At 42.6% G+C, this 17,771-nt stretch overlaps 1 protein-coding gene and 1 long non-coding RNA gene across 5 annotated transcripts in view; one reads left to right on the forward strand and one right to left on the reverse strand.

Moving 5' to 3' along the window:
* Positions 1-3,518: 3,518 nt before the first annotated feature.
* Positions 3,519-6,701, reverse strand: LOC128830484 (uncharacterized). Its single transcript, XR_008443587.1, has 2 exons — positions 5,968-6,701; positions 3,519-4,382 (listed from the first exon to the last, which is right to left on the reverse strand). It is a non-coding gene; the product is annotated as an uncharacterized LOC128830484 (long non-coding RNA).
* A 2,695-nt stretch (positions 6,702-9,396) lies between these two features.
* ATXN10 (ataxin 10) overlaps positions 9,397-17,771 on the forward strand; it is a 177,765-nt gene continuing 169,390 nt past the window's right edge. For 3 of the 4 annotated variants that reach the window (XR_008445974.1, XR_008445973.1, XR_008445975.1), the window contains exons 1-2: positions 9,397-9,725; positions 17,443-17,634. Coding sequence is in view for 1 of the 4 variants with exons in the window: in XM_054038347.1 (XP_053894322.1) it covers positions 9,439-9,725; positions 17,443-17,634 (479 nt within the window). In the remaining 3 variants the exon portion in view is untranslated. The remainder of the gene's footprint in view (positions 9,726-17,442; positions 17,635-17,771) is intronic. The other variant, XM_054038347.1, reaches the window with a different exon arrangement.

Consider the following 17,771-nt stretch of genomic DNA (forward strand, 5'->3'; position numbering starts at 1 on the left):
AGAGAAAAGAATTGCTGTGGCAGCCAGTCTACGTTCTGGGGATTAAACCCCGAACACACCATGAAGTTCTATTCCCAGGCAGATGCTGAGTGTGGAGCTGATCCTGCACCATCGATATCAATGGGAGTTTTTCCACTGACTTCATTTGAGGCAGGATCAGGCCCTATATATGGGGCTTGCATCTGAAGAAGTGAGGTTCTTACCCACGAAAGCTTATGCTCCCAATACTTCTGTTAGTCTTAAAGGTGCCACAGGACCCTCTGTTGCTTCTCCCATATATACTGTGAAGCTCTTTGCTGACCGGATTCTCCATGTATGGGGATAAATCTCTAAATATAATGAAGTCCCATCCTGGCCAAATGTTTGCTAGAATCAATCTCTGAGAGCGAGCTGAGGCTTCTGTTTTGTTTACACTTTAGCAACACCTAAATAGCCAATAAAATATGATTGATACGGATGAGGGGGCATTCTTATGGGGAAAAGAGGAGAGAAGGAGAGCAGGGTTAGGCTGTTAGACTCCAAGAGGAAGTCAGTTAGGATTCAAGTTCAAGCAGCCCAAGAGATATTTTCAGTTTGGGTGGGGGGAAAGGCAGTAGCTGTGAAATGTGTGGAATGTAACCTGCAGGGAGAACAATGTGAAGTGGGAGTTAGGGTGTGGGGGGCAAGTGGTAAGCCACCACCAGTTTTGCTCTGTCCTGCGAGATGGCTATTGCCAAGCTAAAAGGGCAAATTACACACAGTCATAGAAATGATTAATCTTCCACTGGCATCTCCTAGCTGATATGTGTCATTTTAAAAATCAGAATGCTATAGAGCCAAGTTCAGAGGTGTCATGAAAGGAGATGACTCACTTCCTATTGCTTAGACTCCCTTACATTCCAAATCCTGTAAACCTACTTACATTCACTCTGCTGATGTCTAAATTTACATCTTCCAGCTTCCCAATGTGTAAGTTTAGGCCTGCTTTAATTTACACATTTTTACGGCCTCCTGTATTTTGCTTTTCTTGTTCTAAACTAAAATCTAAAACTTCATTTTAATAATAAATATAATATGAATAAAAACAATAACGCACCCCCCCCAAACATGAAACTAACAAAACTCTGTCAACTGTCATCCTGACCAATTTGCTTTTGTGCTTTGTCCCTTTTACTCCAAATGTGTCTTTTTTTGTCTTTTTAGATAAGCTCTTTGCGGCAAGGGACTGTGTCCGTCTATAAGTTTGTGTAATGGCCCAACATCATTAATAAATTCCATACAAAAAATTGGTTAAAGAACATTGTTAAGGTTGGAATGTCAAGCAGTCAAAAGTTAGGAATTGCTTCATTCACTGTGGAAGTTCAAAGGTGTGTAGCAAATGAGGTGGAGTAAACTACAACGGCTCTGAACCTGATACATATAGCAGCACAGAGAATTTCATCCTCTGATTTCTTTGAATACCATTTGCTTCCATGACAATTTGGTATTGCTTCAATCACCTCTCCCAGTTCTCTGCCAGGTTCCCTTCCAGTCAGAAGGACACAGGGGGCTTCATTTGCTTCCTTTTGGTGAAAGATTGTTTGCTTCTGTCACCGTGTAACAAGAGTGTGACACACGAGTGGAATAAAAAGCAAAACCTTAATTTCCTGGCCCCAGTCACATGACATGGGGCAAGGGCTAAAGCCAAATATCCTTGTCGCTCATTGAGTCAGTATCCTGTCTCCAAGAGTTACTAATAGGTTAGGCAGACTACAATGTCTATGTTCACCTGAACTCTTCAGTGCTTCTGAATACCCACATTGCCACAACCATGAAACATGCCTTTTTTCCAATCTATGCTTGGTGAGAAGATGGTGTCCTCTCCTGTCAGATGTGGATTTAGCCACAATAATATTAGTGCTTATAACCTGTAGGCCTGATTATTGTAATTGTCTTCACCTGAATGTGAAACTGAAGACTTCTTTCTATAACCTCTGTTTTATGATTATATCTAATGTAAATAATTTACAACAATAACAGAGAGGCAACACCAAATGGTGTATGTGACATATAGGTAACAATGAAAAGAAAATGAATAATGTCACTCAAAATAGAGACTCAAAGAGCTTGGCTTGTTTAACCTAACCAAATGAAGCTGAGGGGAGATATAATTGCTCACTATAAATACATCAGAGGGATTAATACCAGGGAGGGAGAGGAGTTATTTAGATTAAGTGCCAATGTTGACACAAAACAAATGGATAAACTGGCCATCAACAAGTTTAGGCTTGAAATTAGATGAAGGTTTCTAATCATCTGAGAACTGAAGTTCTGGAACAACCTTCCAAGGGGAGCAGTGGGGCCAAAAAAACCTAACTGGTTTTAAGACTGAGTTTATGGTGGGGATGGTATGCTGAGGTTGGTATGGCAGGCATGGTATGCTGAGGTTGCCTACAATGGCATGTGGCACATCCACGACTACGATTAGCAAATATCTCCAATGGCCAGAGATGGGACACTAGATGGGGAGGGCTCTGAGTTAATACAGAGGATTCTTTCCCAGGTATCTGGCTGTTGGGTCTTGCTGACATGCTCAGAGTCTAACTGATCACCATATTTGTGGTTGGAAAGGAACTTTCCCCTGGGTCAGACTGACAGAGACATGGGCTTTTTTTCACCTTCCCTCTGCAGCATGGGCATTGGTCATGTAACATTATTCATTTATTTAGTTTGAAGTAGAGTAAATGGTGGATTCTCTGTAACTGAGCCCTGGTCTACACTACAAGTTTAGGTCGAATTTAGCAGCATTAGATCGATTTAACCCTGCACCATCCACATGACAAAGCCATTTTTGTCGACTTAAAGGGCTCTTAAAATCGATTTCTGTACTCCTCCCCGACGAGGGGGTTAGCGCTGAAATTGATCCTGCTGGGTTGAATTTGGGGTAGTGTGGACGCAATTTAACGGTATTGGCCTCCGGGACCATTGTGCTCCATTGTGACCGCTCTGGACAGCACTCTCAACTCAGATGCACTGGCCAGGTAGACAGGAAAAGACCCACGAACATTTGAATTTCATTTCCTTTTTGGCCAGTGAGGCGAGCAGATCAGCACAGGTGACCATGGAGGGCTCATCAGCACAGGTGACCTGGAGTCCCAGAATCGCAAAAGAGCTCCAGCTGGAGTGAACGGGAGGTACTGCATCTGATTGCTGTATGGGGAGATGAATCCGTGCTATCCGAACTCCATTCCAAAAGATGAAATGCTGGAATATTTGAAAAAATCTCCAAGGGCATGAAGGACAGAGGTTATAACAGGGACCCACAGCAGTGCCATGTGAAACTTAAGGAGCTCAGGCAAGCCTATCAAAGAACCAGAGAGGCAAACAGCCGCTCTGGGTCAGAGCCCCAGACATGCCGCTTCTATGATGAGCTGCATGCCATTCTAGGGGTTGCCCCTACAACTACCCCACTCCTGTGCTTCCCTCCTCCCCCTCCCCTCCCGGGCTACCTTGGCAGTTATCCCCCCATTTGTGTGACGAATTAATAAAGAATGCATGAATTTGAAACAACAATGACTTTATTACCTCTGCAAGCAGAGATCAAAGGGGGGAGGGGAGGGCGGTTGGCTTACAGGGAAGTAGAGTGAACCAAGGGGGCGGGTTTTCATCAAGGAGAAACAAACAGAACTGTCACACCGTAGCCTGGCCAGTCATGAAACTGGTTTTCAAAGCTTTTCTGATGCACAGCGCGCCCTACTGTGCTCTTCTAACCGCCCTGGTGTCTGGCTGCGTGTAATCAGTGGCCAGGCGATTTGCCTCAACCTCCCATCCCGCCATAATTGTCTCCCCCTTACTCTCACAGATATTGTGGAGCACACAGCAAGCAGTAATAACAATGGGAATATTAGTTTCGCTGAGGCCTAACCGAGTCAGTAAACTGTGCCAGCAAGCTTTTAAATGTCCAAATGCACATTCTACCACCATTATGCACTTGCTCAGCCTATAGTTGAACTGCTCCTTACTACTGTCCAGGCTTCATGAGCCAGGGGTAGGCTGGGGTAGGTGCGACCACGCGGTGCTGCCGACTGGGAGAGCAGCCTGAGGCAGAAGCCTCCAGCTGGCATGATATTCTAGGCAGGACTGAATCTCCATTAGATGAAACTTAAAGAAGAGAATGACCTGGAGTCATTCCCATTTTTGTCCAGGCGCCCCCGACCGACCTCACCGAGGCTGGCCAGGAGCACCCACGGGATGACGACGACGGTTAACAGTCGTATTGCACCATCTGTTGTCCGCAAGGCAAGGCAAGGCAAGGCAAGGGGATGCTGCTGTGTAGCACTGCAGTACCACGTCTGCCAGCAGCACCCAGGAGACATATGGTGACAGTGAGCTGAGCGGGCTCCATGCTTGCTGTGGTATGTCGTCTGCATGGGTAACCCAGGAAAAAAGGTGAGAAACGATTTTTTGACATTGCTTTCATGGAGGGAGGGAAGAAGGGAGGGGAGCCTGACGACATGTACCCAGAACCACCCGCGACAATGTTTTTGCCCCATCAGGCATTGGGAGCTCAACCCAGAATTCCAAAGGGTGGTGGGACTGCGGGAACTGTGGGATAGCTGCCAGAATGCAAGCTCCGAAAGTTGATGCTAGCCTCGGTACTGTGGATGTACACCTCTGACTTAATGCGCTCAGTGGGGACATACACAATCGACTGTATCAAATCGATTTCTAAAAAATCAACTTCTACTAAATTGACCTAATTTCGTAGTGTAGACATACCCTGAAGTCTTTAAATCAAGATTTGAGGGCTTCAGTAATTCAGCCAGAGTTTATGGGGCTATTACAGGAGTGGGAGGGTGAGATTCTGCAGCCCGCAATGTGCAGGAGGTCAGTTTAGATGATCATGATGGTCTCTTCTGTGAGTCTGAGTCCATAAAATGAGGGACATTGGAGAGCTGGGGCCCAAATAATGATGAACTCTCTCACACTGCATGGTTATGACCTCCCACAACAGCTACACTTTGCTAGAACAGTGGAACTGTCAACCTCCAGAGTGTGACACAATTTCTCAATGCCTGACCTGAAACCTCAGGGCCTTCTAAGAAAAATGCAAAACCTATTTCTGGGAGCCCTGCATAAAACTTGTCAAAAAGGCTATTCCACTATAGCCAGGGAATAGTTTTTTTCTTTTTGGTGAAGTTTTGTAAATGTATTAGACAAGCCGTATTTGAGCTATACTATAAGACTTTGAAAACTCACATTGCTTAGATTGCAAGCTCTGGGGCAGGGACTGGATTTTTATTGTGTGTAAACTGCCTAGCACTATGCAGCCCTAACTGCTGATTGGGGTGGTTAGGTGCCATCATGATACAAATAAATACAAAATAATGACGATTATGAAATGTTGGTTTTTCTCTTTTGAAAATAATTTTTTTAATCTACTCATAACTCAATATGAACTTATAAAAACTTCAAAACTGATTTTATGCATAAATCATCAAAGATAACTAGTGAAGGTGATTATTTTACCCAAATTCATGTCCGAATGCTGTTTTTAGTGGAGGTGAACTCAGTACATGTTGTTCACCATATCTCTCGCAGAAGTTATATTATAAGCTCCAGTCAATGGTACACTCTCACCTGGAATACTGTCACCCTACCTCAGAAAGGATGTTCCAATAATAGAGGGGGGTGTCCAAAAACAGGTGTTAAGGGAGCAAATGATAAATATGCAAAATAATGAATATCATAGAAAAGATACATCGGGAACTTCTGGTTACCCTCTTTCATAAAGCAAGAACAAGGGGTATTCAATGAAATTACAAGGCAGCAAATTTACAACTGATAAAAGGATCACACAATTAGCCTGAGAAACTCACCGCTACAAGATATCACTGAGCCTAAGAGTATAGCAAGATTCAAAAAAGAATTGGACAGTTACATGCATAACAAGAATATCAAGTTAGTATAAACCAATCTCTAAACTAATGAGGGTTATGAAGAAAGTACCTCTGTCTGTGTGCAAGTTATTCCAAAACTGTGTATTGCAATGATTTGTGCACCTTCCTCTGAAGCAGCTGGTGTTGGCTACTGTCAGACACAGGGTACTCAATTAGATGGACCTGGGATCTGATTCATGGCAACTGTTCCACCTGTTTTGAGATTCCATTCCAATTCAAAGAAACAAACAAAAGTTTCAAGCTCTTTCAGAGATAAAGACAGCCTCTGAAATGTACTTCGATGTGTAGGCTTGTCAGTTTGCCACAGGAACTGTTGTAAAAAATCATGGGGGTTTGTGAAAAGTTAGGCTATATTGTCTGGTTATTTAATTTAATCAATAGCAACTGATAGTTCTTATTTATCTAACTAATTTCCACTTGATATTTGTACAAATCTTATTGTTTATGTGTAACCTTCAAGCACTACTTGTTGATACATGCCCAGGTAACATGTCCAGGCTGGCTTCAACCCTGGTGATTGACAATCATGAAAAACAAGACGGTCACTGATGGATATTAATGCAGGAGGAAGAGAAGTTTACCTCTAGTCTAACTCAGGAGGGATGACAATTGAATTTGTTTCTAAAGGAATATGTTTGTAAGCAGGGTCTGAATGAATGCTTCCCTGACAGCTAGCTGGGAGGGGGAGAGACTTTGGGTGTGTTTATGTACATAACAGTTTGCTCCTGCTCTGCTTATATATTCAGCAGATACAGTGGCGTCAAAGTGATGAACTTCAGCTGGTGTTGGGTACAAATCACCTTAGTACTGAATCAGGGCCGGCTCTAACTTTTTTGCTGCCCCAAGCAGCAAAAAAAAGTGCCGCCCCCACCGGAACCCCCGCCGAGCGCCGTGCCACGCCCCCCTACAGCACCGCCCCCCCCGCCGAGCCCGCCTCCCCCCGCAGAGTGCTGCCGGAACAAACCCCCCCAGCGCCGCACCCCCCGCTGCCTCCCCCCCGAGCGCCGCGCTGCTGGAGCCCGCCCCCCCCGCCAAGCGCCGCCGGAGCGCCCCCCCCCCGCAGAATGCCGCGCCGCGCTCCCCCCGCTGCCCCTTACCAGGTGCTGCCCCAAGCATGTGCTTGGGTGCCTGGTGCCTGGAGCCGGCCCTGTACTGAATGCAGGGGTAGTGATATATGGTTACCAATGTTGTAATTACAGGGAGTTCTCGGACTTATGACACAATTTGGTCCTCAGAATTGCGTTGTAAGTCGAAACATTGTAAGCTGAAACCACTTTTCCCATAGGAATCAATGGTATGAATGGGGAATTGGTTCCTGAACCAACGCTTGGTACACTATTTTCACCATCCAGATTTTTGTACTAAATGAATATCTGACTGATGTTGTAACATCAAATGTATTTACTGTACACTGTATTTTGTAAACAGCATTCAAATAAACATATAAACCTCACATATACTGCTCCGAATGCTGGCAACACAGGCTCGGAAAGCCAGGGAGAATGGCACACATGCTGAGCCTCAGCCAATCACTGTTCAAGCATTCTGATTGGCTGAGCCCAGGGCCGGGAGCCAATCAAAAACAAGCAGCAACCCTACCCGGCAACAAGCTACTCTGCTGCCTCAAGGCCAATCAGAAGCGATCCCTTCCAGCTCCATACCAGTATAACACAACCAGGAAGTGATTTCAAGCTAACTTTATGCAAGTAGAGCATCATAAGGGCGAAACAAGTGTTGTAGGGGCGAAATGGGTTGTCAATTGAAAAGTGTCGTAAGTGGTGTCCAATGAAAGTTGGGTGTCATATGTTTGAGGACTCCCTGTATTGTAGGAATACTGGAAAGCAGGACCATGCTTAACCTGTCCCAAATGAGGGGGCCACCCTCAGTTGAAAGAACCTCGTTAAGCCAGGGGCTCAAATGCCAGAGCGCTGTGAAAATAAATGGGGGATAGGTATCCTATCTAGGAGGCTGTATACCCTTGTTGAAGATTTTCCCTAGTCTGGTTTAATCTGTTTCTTCCTATTGTTCAAATAATTAAAAATAAATAGGTTTCATTAGGAGCCTCTTTGTTATGTTAGCTGCCCAATCAGAGTTGAAATCAGTTGTGGTAAGACTCTGTTTCTGCCCTGCCTGCTAAGAGCTAAAAATCACTTGAGATAGGGCAGGACCTACCTGCAAAGAGCTGAAAATTACTAAGACGCTTATGTGCTGAGGTCACAGAAGAGAGGCAGGTGGTAGCAGAAGGCAACTGACAGTCAGCTGGTCAACAAATGGCTGATGAGCAGCCAGCAGAACGGCTGGTGGAGAGGCCAGAGCTTCCAACATTGCTGCTACTTGCTGAGCTGAAGTGGGGCGGCAATGGTAAGAAATCTGAGGCAAAAAAAATTAGCATAAAGCCAGAGTATGTTTAATTAGGCTTGGCAGAATTTAATTTTATTTTTTTTTATAATTTCAATGACTAATATCAATGTTTATTTTAAGCATTTTATTCTATTTTTATCAATTTAAATGTTCATAGCTGTGGGAACATATGGGGTGGTCAGACAATGGGGGATCCAAAAATATTTAATGACAGTAGGCATTGAGAGTCAAAAGGTTAAAGTGTTATAGTCATTAGAACACAAACTGTCAACATCACATGTTAAAAAATACAAAGTAAATATCCTTAAGTCAAACTCTAATAAGCTCTCAAGCAGCATTTTACTTAGTTTACCTGTAAATTTCAATTATTATTGATGGAAATATTTTTGTCAGTTTCTGTGTATGGTGAAATCAATGTCTACCAATTACTAACTGAATCCTTCCAAGCCTACCTTTAAGGTAGACTGCATGGTAGTTGTACTTTGCTTGAAGCAACAAACATCCCTCTGTTTTATTTGGTGATGGAAACTTAATTGCACATTCTCTGAGTTTGGGTTTTTGTTTACTTCTAATAAATATTTAAAATTACTATATGTCTCTCACATACATGTGGGGACTGTCCACAAATTATGCAACACCTTTCTGTGATTTTCAAGACCTACCCACTCCTTTGTAAAACTTTATAACACTGAAACAAACATTATGTCATGCAAAATTAAGGACCCAGCCCTCCAGTAATGCATTATGTAATTTATCGACAGCCTTTATGTACACTTATCTCAACACCAATGGTATCACACGTAGCTGCACATATGCACTCACACATGTGCACACTCATACACACAGCTACACGCATGCATATACAGATATCACCAGGCCTTAAATTCTCACTATTTCCCAGAGCCTCGGGGCGAGTCAGGGACGGGTTCCTGCGGGTTTGAAAATCTTTACTGGAGCTCCACTCTGGCTGCCTCCGGCTGAATTTAACCCCAGGATCTCACCCCTATCAACGCACAGCTGTACACGTGCATGCACGCACACATGCATATCCACACGCATGGATGTACACATATTTAGCACGTCCTCAGATATCACACACACGCCCAGGGGTACACGCTACGCACGTGGGACATACACGTCAGTGTGCAGACGCTCCCGCATGTCCGTGCCTCACCCGCGCACACGCACGCCGGGCCCTCCCACGTGTGGCGGAGCGGCAGGGGCCGGGCCCGGGCAGTCTCTACCCCCGCGCCGCTCGGGGGCAAGGGGCGGAGCGGGGACAAGGCGCACGATGGCGGCGGCCGGGCTCGAGGCGGCGCTGCCCGCTCTGGCCCAGCAGCTGGGACTCGCCGCCCGGGCGGAGCGGCTCTCGGAGGCCTCCTCGGCCCCCGGCTGCCTGGAGACCGTGCGGCGGCTGACGGGCCTGTTCCGGGAGGCGCGGCCCAGGTAGCGGGGAGGAGGGGCCCCGCGCGGGCCACGTGGGGCTGGGGGTGTGCGTCGGGCCGGGGTGTGGGGCAGGGGGTCAGCGCGGCGAGGAGGGGTGTGTGCGGGTGTCATGGGGGTGTATGTGTGTGGGTCGTGTGTGTGCGCGTGTAGTGGGGGTGTAAGGATGTGTGTGGACGTTTCGTTTACCGGTGGTATGGCGCTGTACTGGGGTGTGTTTGTGTACCTGTACTGGGGGTGTTTGGGGGTTTACATGTACTGGGGGGCGTATGGGGTGTGTGTGCACGTGTACCGGTGATATGGTGCTGACCTGGTATGTGTGTACCTGGACGGGGGGGCTATGGGGTGTATGTGTACCTGTACGGGCTGTGTGTGTATGTGTACTAGGGTGTGCCTGGTGTATGTGTGTGCTGCTCTGGATGTGGGGAGCTGGTCTGTTCCTGGCCACAGGGGTGCGTGGGGCTGGGGCAGATGTTGGGCCAGTGCAGTGTCTGAGCTGTCTGTGTGTGGGGGGGGGGGACCGGGAGTAATGGTGAGACTGTAATCGGAGGCAGAGGGGTCTGTGCCTGGTTTTCAAGATTAGTTTAAATCCCCCCACCCTCTCCTGGTAGCCACAGACTAGAGATAATCCTGTCACCTGTGCGGTGATGTCTGCTTTCAGGGCTTGCTCCCCATTGAAGGGGGTGCTTTGAAATCATGTAACTTAAAAACCAAGTCTGCATGTTAGGCTATAAAGCTCACAACAGCTGTTGTTGTAGTTCTTAAACTCTTATCTTCATTGTGCTTTGCTTACCTGCCAGGGTCTGGGTGGGTCACTGAGTGGGTCTGAGGAAAACAGGACCAGACATATACTGGTGCCCCCTTGCAGGTGCTCTTGCAACCCTATCTTCTCTAATGCTCTACAGCAGTAATGTGTTTCCTGGTCACTTGGAATGATCTGTGAAATGAAGATGGGCTTCTCTTCTTCTGCTAGGCCCCTTGCTAATGAAAGACGTGTGGCCTGCGAGCCATCACACATGGTTTGGGGTCTGATAGGTAAGGGAAATATAGCTTCCCCCACCTGTACTCTCTGCTCTGTGCATGGATCCTGGGAGTGAGGGAGAATACGCTTCTCTGTCTCCACTTGTCTCTGTTCCCTGCATGGTCTCTGGTTCAGGGAGACAGTAGCAACCACATCTTTCTCTCCAAGGGCTACCTTCATTACTTTTAGGCCTTGTCTAGGTGGGGTTTTAGCCACTGGTGCAGACCACTACTGTAGACACAGCTTACTCTAGAGCAGCACAGGTGTGAAACTGGGGTAAACTGCAGCAGTGCAAATTGTGTCTGTGCTAGTGGTTTGCATCAGTGCAGCAACATTAGTAGCTAAAATCCAAATGTAGACAAGGCCTTTGAGTGGGAGGCACGAGCATACTTGTTACAATCCAGAATGATGGTGTGCCTGTGCAAAGAAAGATTAGAAAGTGAAATTGACAACTTTTGTAGAAATTAAACAAAGCCCTGTTGAAAGTAAACAAATGGAAAAAAGACATCTCTTCATTTTATTATTATCTTAAATGTTACACAAGGCATGTAGTTAAAGAAAATTCAGACAGAATTGTGATTATTTTTATTTTAGTTTTCATGTAATGGGATCCATATGAGCAGGTCCTTGCAGTGATGTAGAGCTGCATTGGCTTCAGTGGCTCTGTTTGGGTACAAGGGTTGACCCATGTGGATCCAGTTACAAACTAGTGTCCCCCCTAATCCTGTAACTCATATGTTGAAGATAAAAAAATGTAGGTTATTCGTATGTTTGTGTTAAAAATCTAACATATCTACATGTTTTTTTTTTTTAATTCATTTTCTTGAGCTTATATGTTCAAATTCCATTTCCCCTAACCTAGGGTATGGCTATGTTTTGAGCTGGGGGTGTACTTCCAAAGTGGAGGAAACATACGCACGCTAGCTTGATGTGAGCTAGCAAAAAATAGTTAGGTTAGCTAGTCCTGCCCATTCACAGCACAGTGGCTACACTCTATTTTTAGTGTGCTAGTGTGATCAGAACTAGTGAGCTGGGAATTGTGTCCTCAGTTCAAAGTGTGAACATGCTACAATTTTTTTTTTTAAACCTTTTCAAAACCTAATATTGCTAGTTAAATCCTTCCTTAGTTTTTTATCTGGTCTTATGCGTAGGACACTGAAACAGGGCTTAAGATGCAGGGTTGATTCCCTGCTGCGTCACAGCTGCTTTGTGTGACCATGGGCAACTTTCACAGTTTGTTTGTCTCATTTGCCTGTGTGTGTGCATGTGTTTAAATACTGCTGTTTGGGAACTTATCTGAGGTAGAGCTGGACAAATAACAGATTGTTTGGTTTGATGGTGGTTCTGAAAAACTGTGAAACAATCATTTTGGGTCAAACAAAGCGTTTCATTTTGATTTTTTGAGCATTTTTAAACGGTTTTGAATTTTTAAGATAAAATTGAAGGAGATTTAGAAAAAGTCATTGAACTAAAAAAATCAAAACATTTAGAAAATGTCAAAACAAAATGTTTTGGGTTTTTTTTTTTTTTTGCATGTTCTTTGTTTTTTTTCACTAAATGAACAATTTGGCAAAACTAACTCAAATTCACAAAATGTATCATTGTCAGCAAATCTGCATTTTTCTCTAGAAATATGTTTCAGACAGAAAACTTAGCCAAGCTGTGCATCTAAGGATATGTATACACTTCAAATGCTACAGCAGTGCAGCTGCGCCACTGTAGTACTTCAGGATGGGTTTTCCCGTCGGCGTAGGTAATCCACCTCCCAAGAGGTGGTAACATGGTCACACTCAGTGAATAGCCCTTTATCAGTGGAGTGTTCTTGACTATGGATACACTTACTGGAGCAAAGCAGAATGAGCCCGAACTAGACATTTCAGAGCACGGTGTAGACATCATCTCACAATAACAAAGGCAAAAGAACAAGTTAATTTAATACAGAAATTCTTCCACGTAAAAGGGGGCGAACCTAAGACTGGGAGAGCAGGATCGTCTATATAGAAAATTTAATGTGACTTTCTTATTTATTGAAGTAATAGGTTTACCAGAAATGCATGAAGTTTTGGTGATGCTTAAAGGAACATGGCAATTTAAATCACACTTCTGCCTGAAGTTTTTACTTACTAATATTACAAGTAGCATCAAAAATTAAGCTCTTTGGGGCAGGGACCATTTCTTTGTTCTGTTTGTACAGCACCTCACACAATGAGATCCTGATCCATAACTAGGGCTCCTAGGTGCTATGGTAATACAAATATTTAATAACAGATTACAGGAAAATATTTTTCTTCACATTAACTTTGTACTTTCCACAGCATTTTGAGTATAGTCAATGTCACTGTTTTACCTGCATGTTTGTGGGCCTTTCACATGGCAACAGGAAAGAGGAAAAACTTTAGTTTACCCACTCGCCAAAAAATAAATAAATTGTAAACCCACAAACGTTGACTGGGGGGCTTAGGGGCAAGTGTAGTAGCAGAAACTATTCTTAACAGACTTCTTACAATTGATTTAAGCCTGCCCAACCATCCCATTCTGTTTAAAATGATTACGCACATAGTTACTTGTATCTTTGGTTAGCAATATTTTTACATAAATACTTTTTAATCTGTGGAAAGAGCACTGCTTTGAGAGGAATGATGGTATTATTGTAAAGCCCTATACTGGGAACCACATCTGGGTTCTGTACTTGGATCTGTTGCAGACTTGTTGTGTGACCTTGGGCACATCATTTATGGTATTTTTTTTTCTTCTTCTGGAACTGGCAAGCACCCATAAAACTAATTTATCTCTTTGTGCTTCACTGTCACATACATGGAATGAACTTCCATATTTTGTTAATAGTGGGAAGATAAATCCATTAATGTGTGGCAGGTGCTCAGAGTCTACAGTGAGGAGCAACATAGAAAAACCTGTAAATATTGGCATTTAAAATAGTTGGTTGGAAACTGGCAGAATAATCAGATCTTCATATTTTACTAGAATATATTCTAAAAAATCATGATGTGCTACCTTTTTCTGAACAAAATTCTTATTTTTTAGATTATCCTTTTAATCAAAACTTCTTATTTCTGTTTATAATATAGGCTATCGCAATAGCTTGAATTTCATGATCCAGTGAACAGTTAAAATAGCTTTCTGAACAATTCCTATGCTGCGCAGCTGCAGTTTGCTAAACAGAATAAGTCTTTATATTTGTATTGAAAAGCCTTTTGTAACTGTTTTTTACAATACAACCAGCTAGAATACACTTTAAAAAACCAACAAAAACAAAACCAAAAATCTGTACTTAGAACTTTTGCTTGTCTTTTACCAATTTAAAATAATTGACCATTGTATACTAGAAAGGGGTGGCTCAAATTAGCTTCAGGAAAATTTACCAAACATTGTATTCCATGGTATTCCAACTCATGGCATAGGTAAAAATAAAGGGAATTGCTAACAGACTCTGAAAGTTTTTTATTTTTTGCGTAACTTAATTGGTGTACTGCTCTTAAACACTTGCCCTGTTAATGGCATCTTGACTCAACAGAGCAAATGTGACTCTGTCACACGTGGGATTGAATACAGTTGGGTGCTCCTTTACCAGACACTGTCTCTTCAGTGTTTGGAAAAACGTTCCTATGTCTGTGTGGATGTATTTATTTAGAGATTCTGTGGAACATCAGTTCCAAATCGCATAATCTCCTGGATTTTTGTGTGTGTAAATGGCAGTAGTTGCAACACATGTCCTTGTCAGTGGGAGGCCTTAGTCAAATGTGTGTTTTTTTCATATTTTAAAACCAAACAAAATAACTTCTTATGGATCAAGTGAAACACTTTCCTTCCTATCTTTTCTCATGACTGAGGGGCAAATTGTGCACAGTTTTATATCCCTTAGTTACTACTTTGTTTGTTGTTTCTTTTGTTAACTGAGTTTTCAGATGTAACTGGCAACCAAAATATAAGATCGCAAAAGAAAGTGATTGTGAACAGGTTATTTATCTAGATGTATAGCACTGACTGTATTGTAAAATAAAATATTTTATTTTGCAGCTATCTGTACTTTAACTGATTAACACTGATTGAGTGACTTTTTTATTGATGGTTTGGTTTATGGGGACATGACCATTTTTGGTGTAAGTATGACAGAATTCATTATCCTGTATGGCTGGATATTTGATGGATAATTAATTCTGTCATACTTACACCAAAAATGGTCAAGCATTACATTAATGAAACATAATCTCTTTATGTACCATGATTATTGTCGCCTGTGTTAATTAACATTTCTTCCCCATTTTTATCTCCTTTTGGCCCAGTATTTAGCTCAGAAGGTATTTTGCTACTGTCTCTCTCAAGATGTAGCATTTAAATGCTGCTTTGATCTTGTGTGCACCTTAAATCCATCTAAGGGTCAAAGTGGCTGGATTCTGGTTTTCCATGTCAGCTGCATCTGGCTGGCGATGTTGGATTGAATTAAACTCTCTGTTCTTAAAGTGACACCATGCTGCACTTTCTTGTGTAGCAGAGTTTCACCAGAATTCATACTGTATCAAATATGAATTACTGACTGGCTTTAATCTGTCACATTCATCCCCTTTCTAAACATAACTTTTGAAAAAATAAATAAATATGCCAGCAGCTATATTCTGGAAGCTTTTCACACATCTGTGTGTGACAGACGACCTGGAGATTTATGCTTGCTGCTTTTGTGAGAAATGTGCGTGTAAGCTCCAGCATAACATTTTAGCATCAATTCTCTTCATCTGCTTTAACTCTATGAGAGTGGAATGGCCTGTACATAGGAGGAAACCTCCACTCATATAACTACAATTCTAACTTTTTTTTTAGACCCCACATCATGGCAAGATATTCTCAAGAATTGCATAGTTTTTCGCCTGTTCTAGCAGTTACTTGGTAAGCTAGACAAAGGTAACTTTTTCTCCCTTTGCATTCCCAGGAGTGCAGGTTGGTGTAGTCAATCTTGAACTAGTTGCCTCTTCCTTCCATTGCTCTCCTCATCGTGTGAAGTCCCTTGCTCCATAATAATCATTACAGTAATGCATAGAGGCCCCAACTGAGATAGGAGCTCCGTTGTGCTGTGCATTGCACGTGCACAGAGTACAATAGATCTTGCATTGGAGAGTTTACAAACTTAAATAAAGACAAAAGGCGGGGAGAAAAAATATTCCCATTTTAGAGTTGAGGAATTGAGGTAGAGAGATTGACTTGCATTCACTCACATAGGAGGTCTGTGGAAGAGGTTGGGAATTGAGCGCAGATCCCTGAGCTCCATTCCAGTGTCTTAACCACTACTCTTTTTGAGATTGCTTTCCCTTTGCTCTTCACGTGAAAGTACAGTATTAGCTCCTTATAGAACTTGGTTTCATCAGTATAGGCCTGATTCAAAGCCCATTGGAGTTAATGGAAAGCTTTTGAAAACGTGGAGTTAAGGTTGCAACCACACAATGGTGCTCTCTTTTCCTTGTGCCCTTCTTGAACGTGAGAGTTCAAACCCTTGATCACATTTGGGAGGAAGAAACCAGGGAATGCACACTTAAAGTTACCACAGAAGATATCAGGGCCAGGGATCATCCATTGATGTTGAAAGGCAATAAATTAAAACTGGTAAAAGAAAGTGAATATTTACAAAAAAGGATAATAACTGGTGGAATTCACTGTTACAGGGTATGTACACCAATGGCTTAGTAAGATTTAAACACTTTTAAACATTTAATGGATTACCAGGGATCTAGATCTTCATGTTTCAGGATATAAACTTTCCACTAACTTTCTGGGACTAGAGAAACTTCTTTCTGGGCAGGTTATTTTATTATGTAGTTTCTTGTTCCTTCCTCTAAAGCAGTGGTTTTCAACCTGTGGTCAGCAGACCCCTGGAGGTCTGCAGACTATGTCTAAGACTTCCAAAGAGGTCTGCACCTCCATTTGAAAATTTTTAGGGGTGCACAAATGAAAAAAGGTTGAAAGCCACTGTTCTAAAACATCTGGTGCTGGACACAGTTGGTCTGAGTCAGTATGTTGATTCCTAATTCCTATGTTCCTAAATGATCTTATGCATCTTTTGTGTATATAGTAATAGTGTATGTGGTTAGGATGACTTAGACTGCTTTTGGTCTGAGAGTTGTTACTTAGAGTTCCATGAAAACTAAATCAGTATATGACCTGTACTCAGTAATGATTGCTGTTTGTTATGTTGAAAGGATAGTGAGAGGTGTGTGTCACTTAAGACTTATGAAGGCTTCTACACTGTGCTGACTAAAATTTATATTTTCCACGATGCACAAGGTTGTTGTGGTTTTTTTTTAGTCCTCATGATGAACTGGAATGCAGAATTATTTTAACTCTGCTAAGTACATGCTTGGCATATCTTAAAATAAGGCTCTTGATTTCTGGGGAAGGCAGGGTTTTACAGGAATAGAGAGTTCACTTTATATAACTTAAAAAATTAGTATGGGCCTTTTGGATTTTTCTAACGCTTAATAGTGAGTCCCCTCTACTCAAAGCTTTGGTGTGTCGTGACGGTTAAGTTTTCTTATTGCAGAAATATATTACAGTATTATGTCAACTCTTCAATGTTAGATTTTAAATGAACATGACTTGAATAATAAGCTTCATGAGAGATTTTCTTGTCTAACCAATATTTCCCCACCCTATTTATAACCCTCCTTTACTCACTGCAGTTATACTTTATTTCAGAGAAATGGCAGAAGAAAGTATGTTCCAGAGTCTCCTGAAAATCTTGACTAAAGCCTTATGTGAAATGGAATTGGCCTGCAAGGATTCCATGGAACTGATAACTCTAGACACATGTCTGCTGCTTATAGCAGAATGTTTCAGATGTCTACGGAATGCCTGTGTTCGGTGTGCCAAGAATCAAGATGTTCTAAGGTATAGTTATGATCCTTATTAACATACACAAATTTTGGAGAGTTTAAATTGTTTTGGTGCTTTATCTTTTATTTTATCCTGTTGTGTTCTTATTTGACTTGTAAGTATATTAACTGATATTTCCCACTTAACAGAAT

This window comes from Malaclemys terrapin, chromosome 1 (genome assembly GCF_027887155.1).
Source record: "Malaclemys terrapin pileata isolate rMalTer1 chromosome 1, rMalTer1.hap1, whole genome shotgun sequence".
Lineage (NCBI taxonomy): Eukaryota > Metazoa > Chordata > Testudines > Emydidae > Malaclemys > Malaclemys terrapin.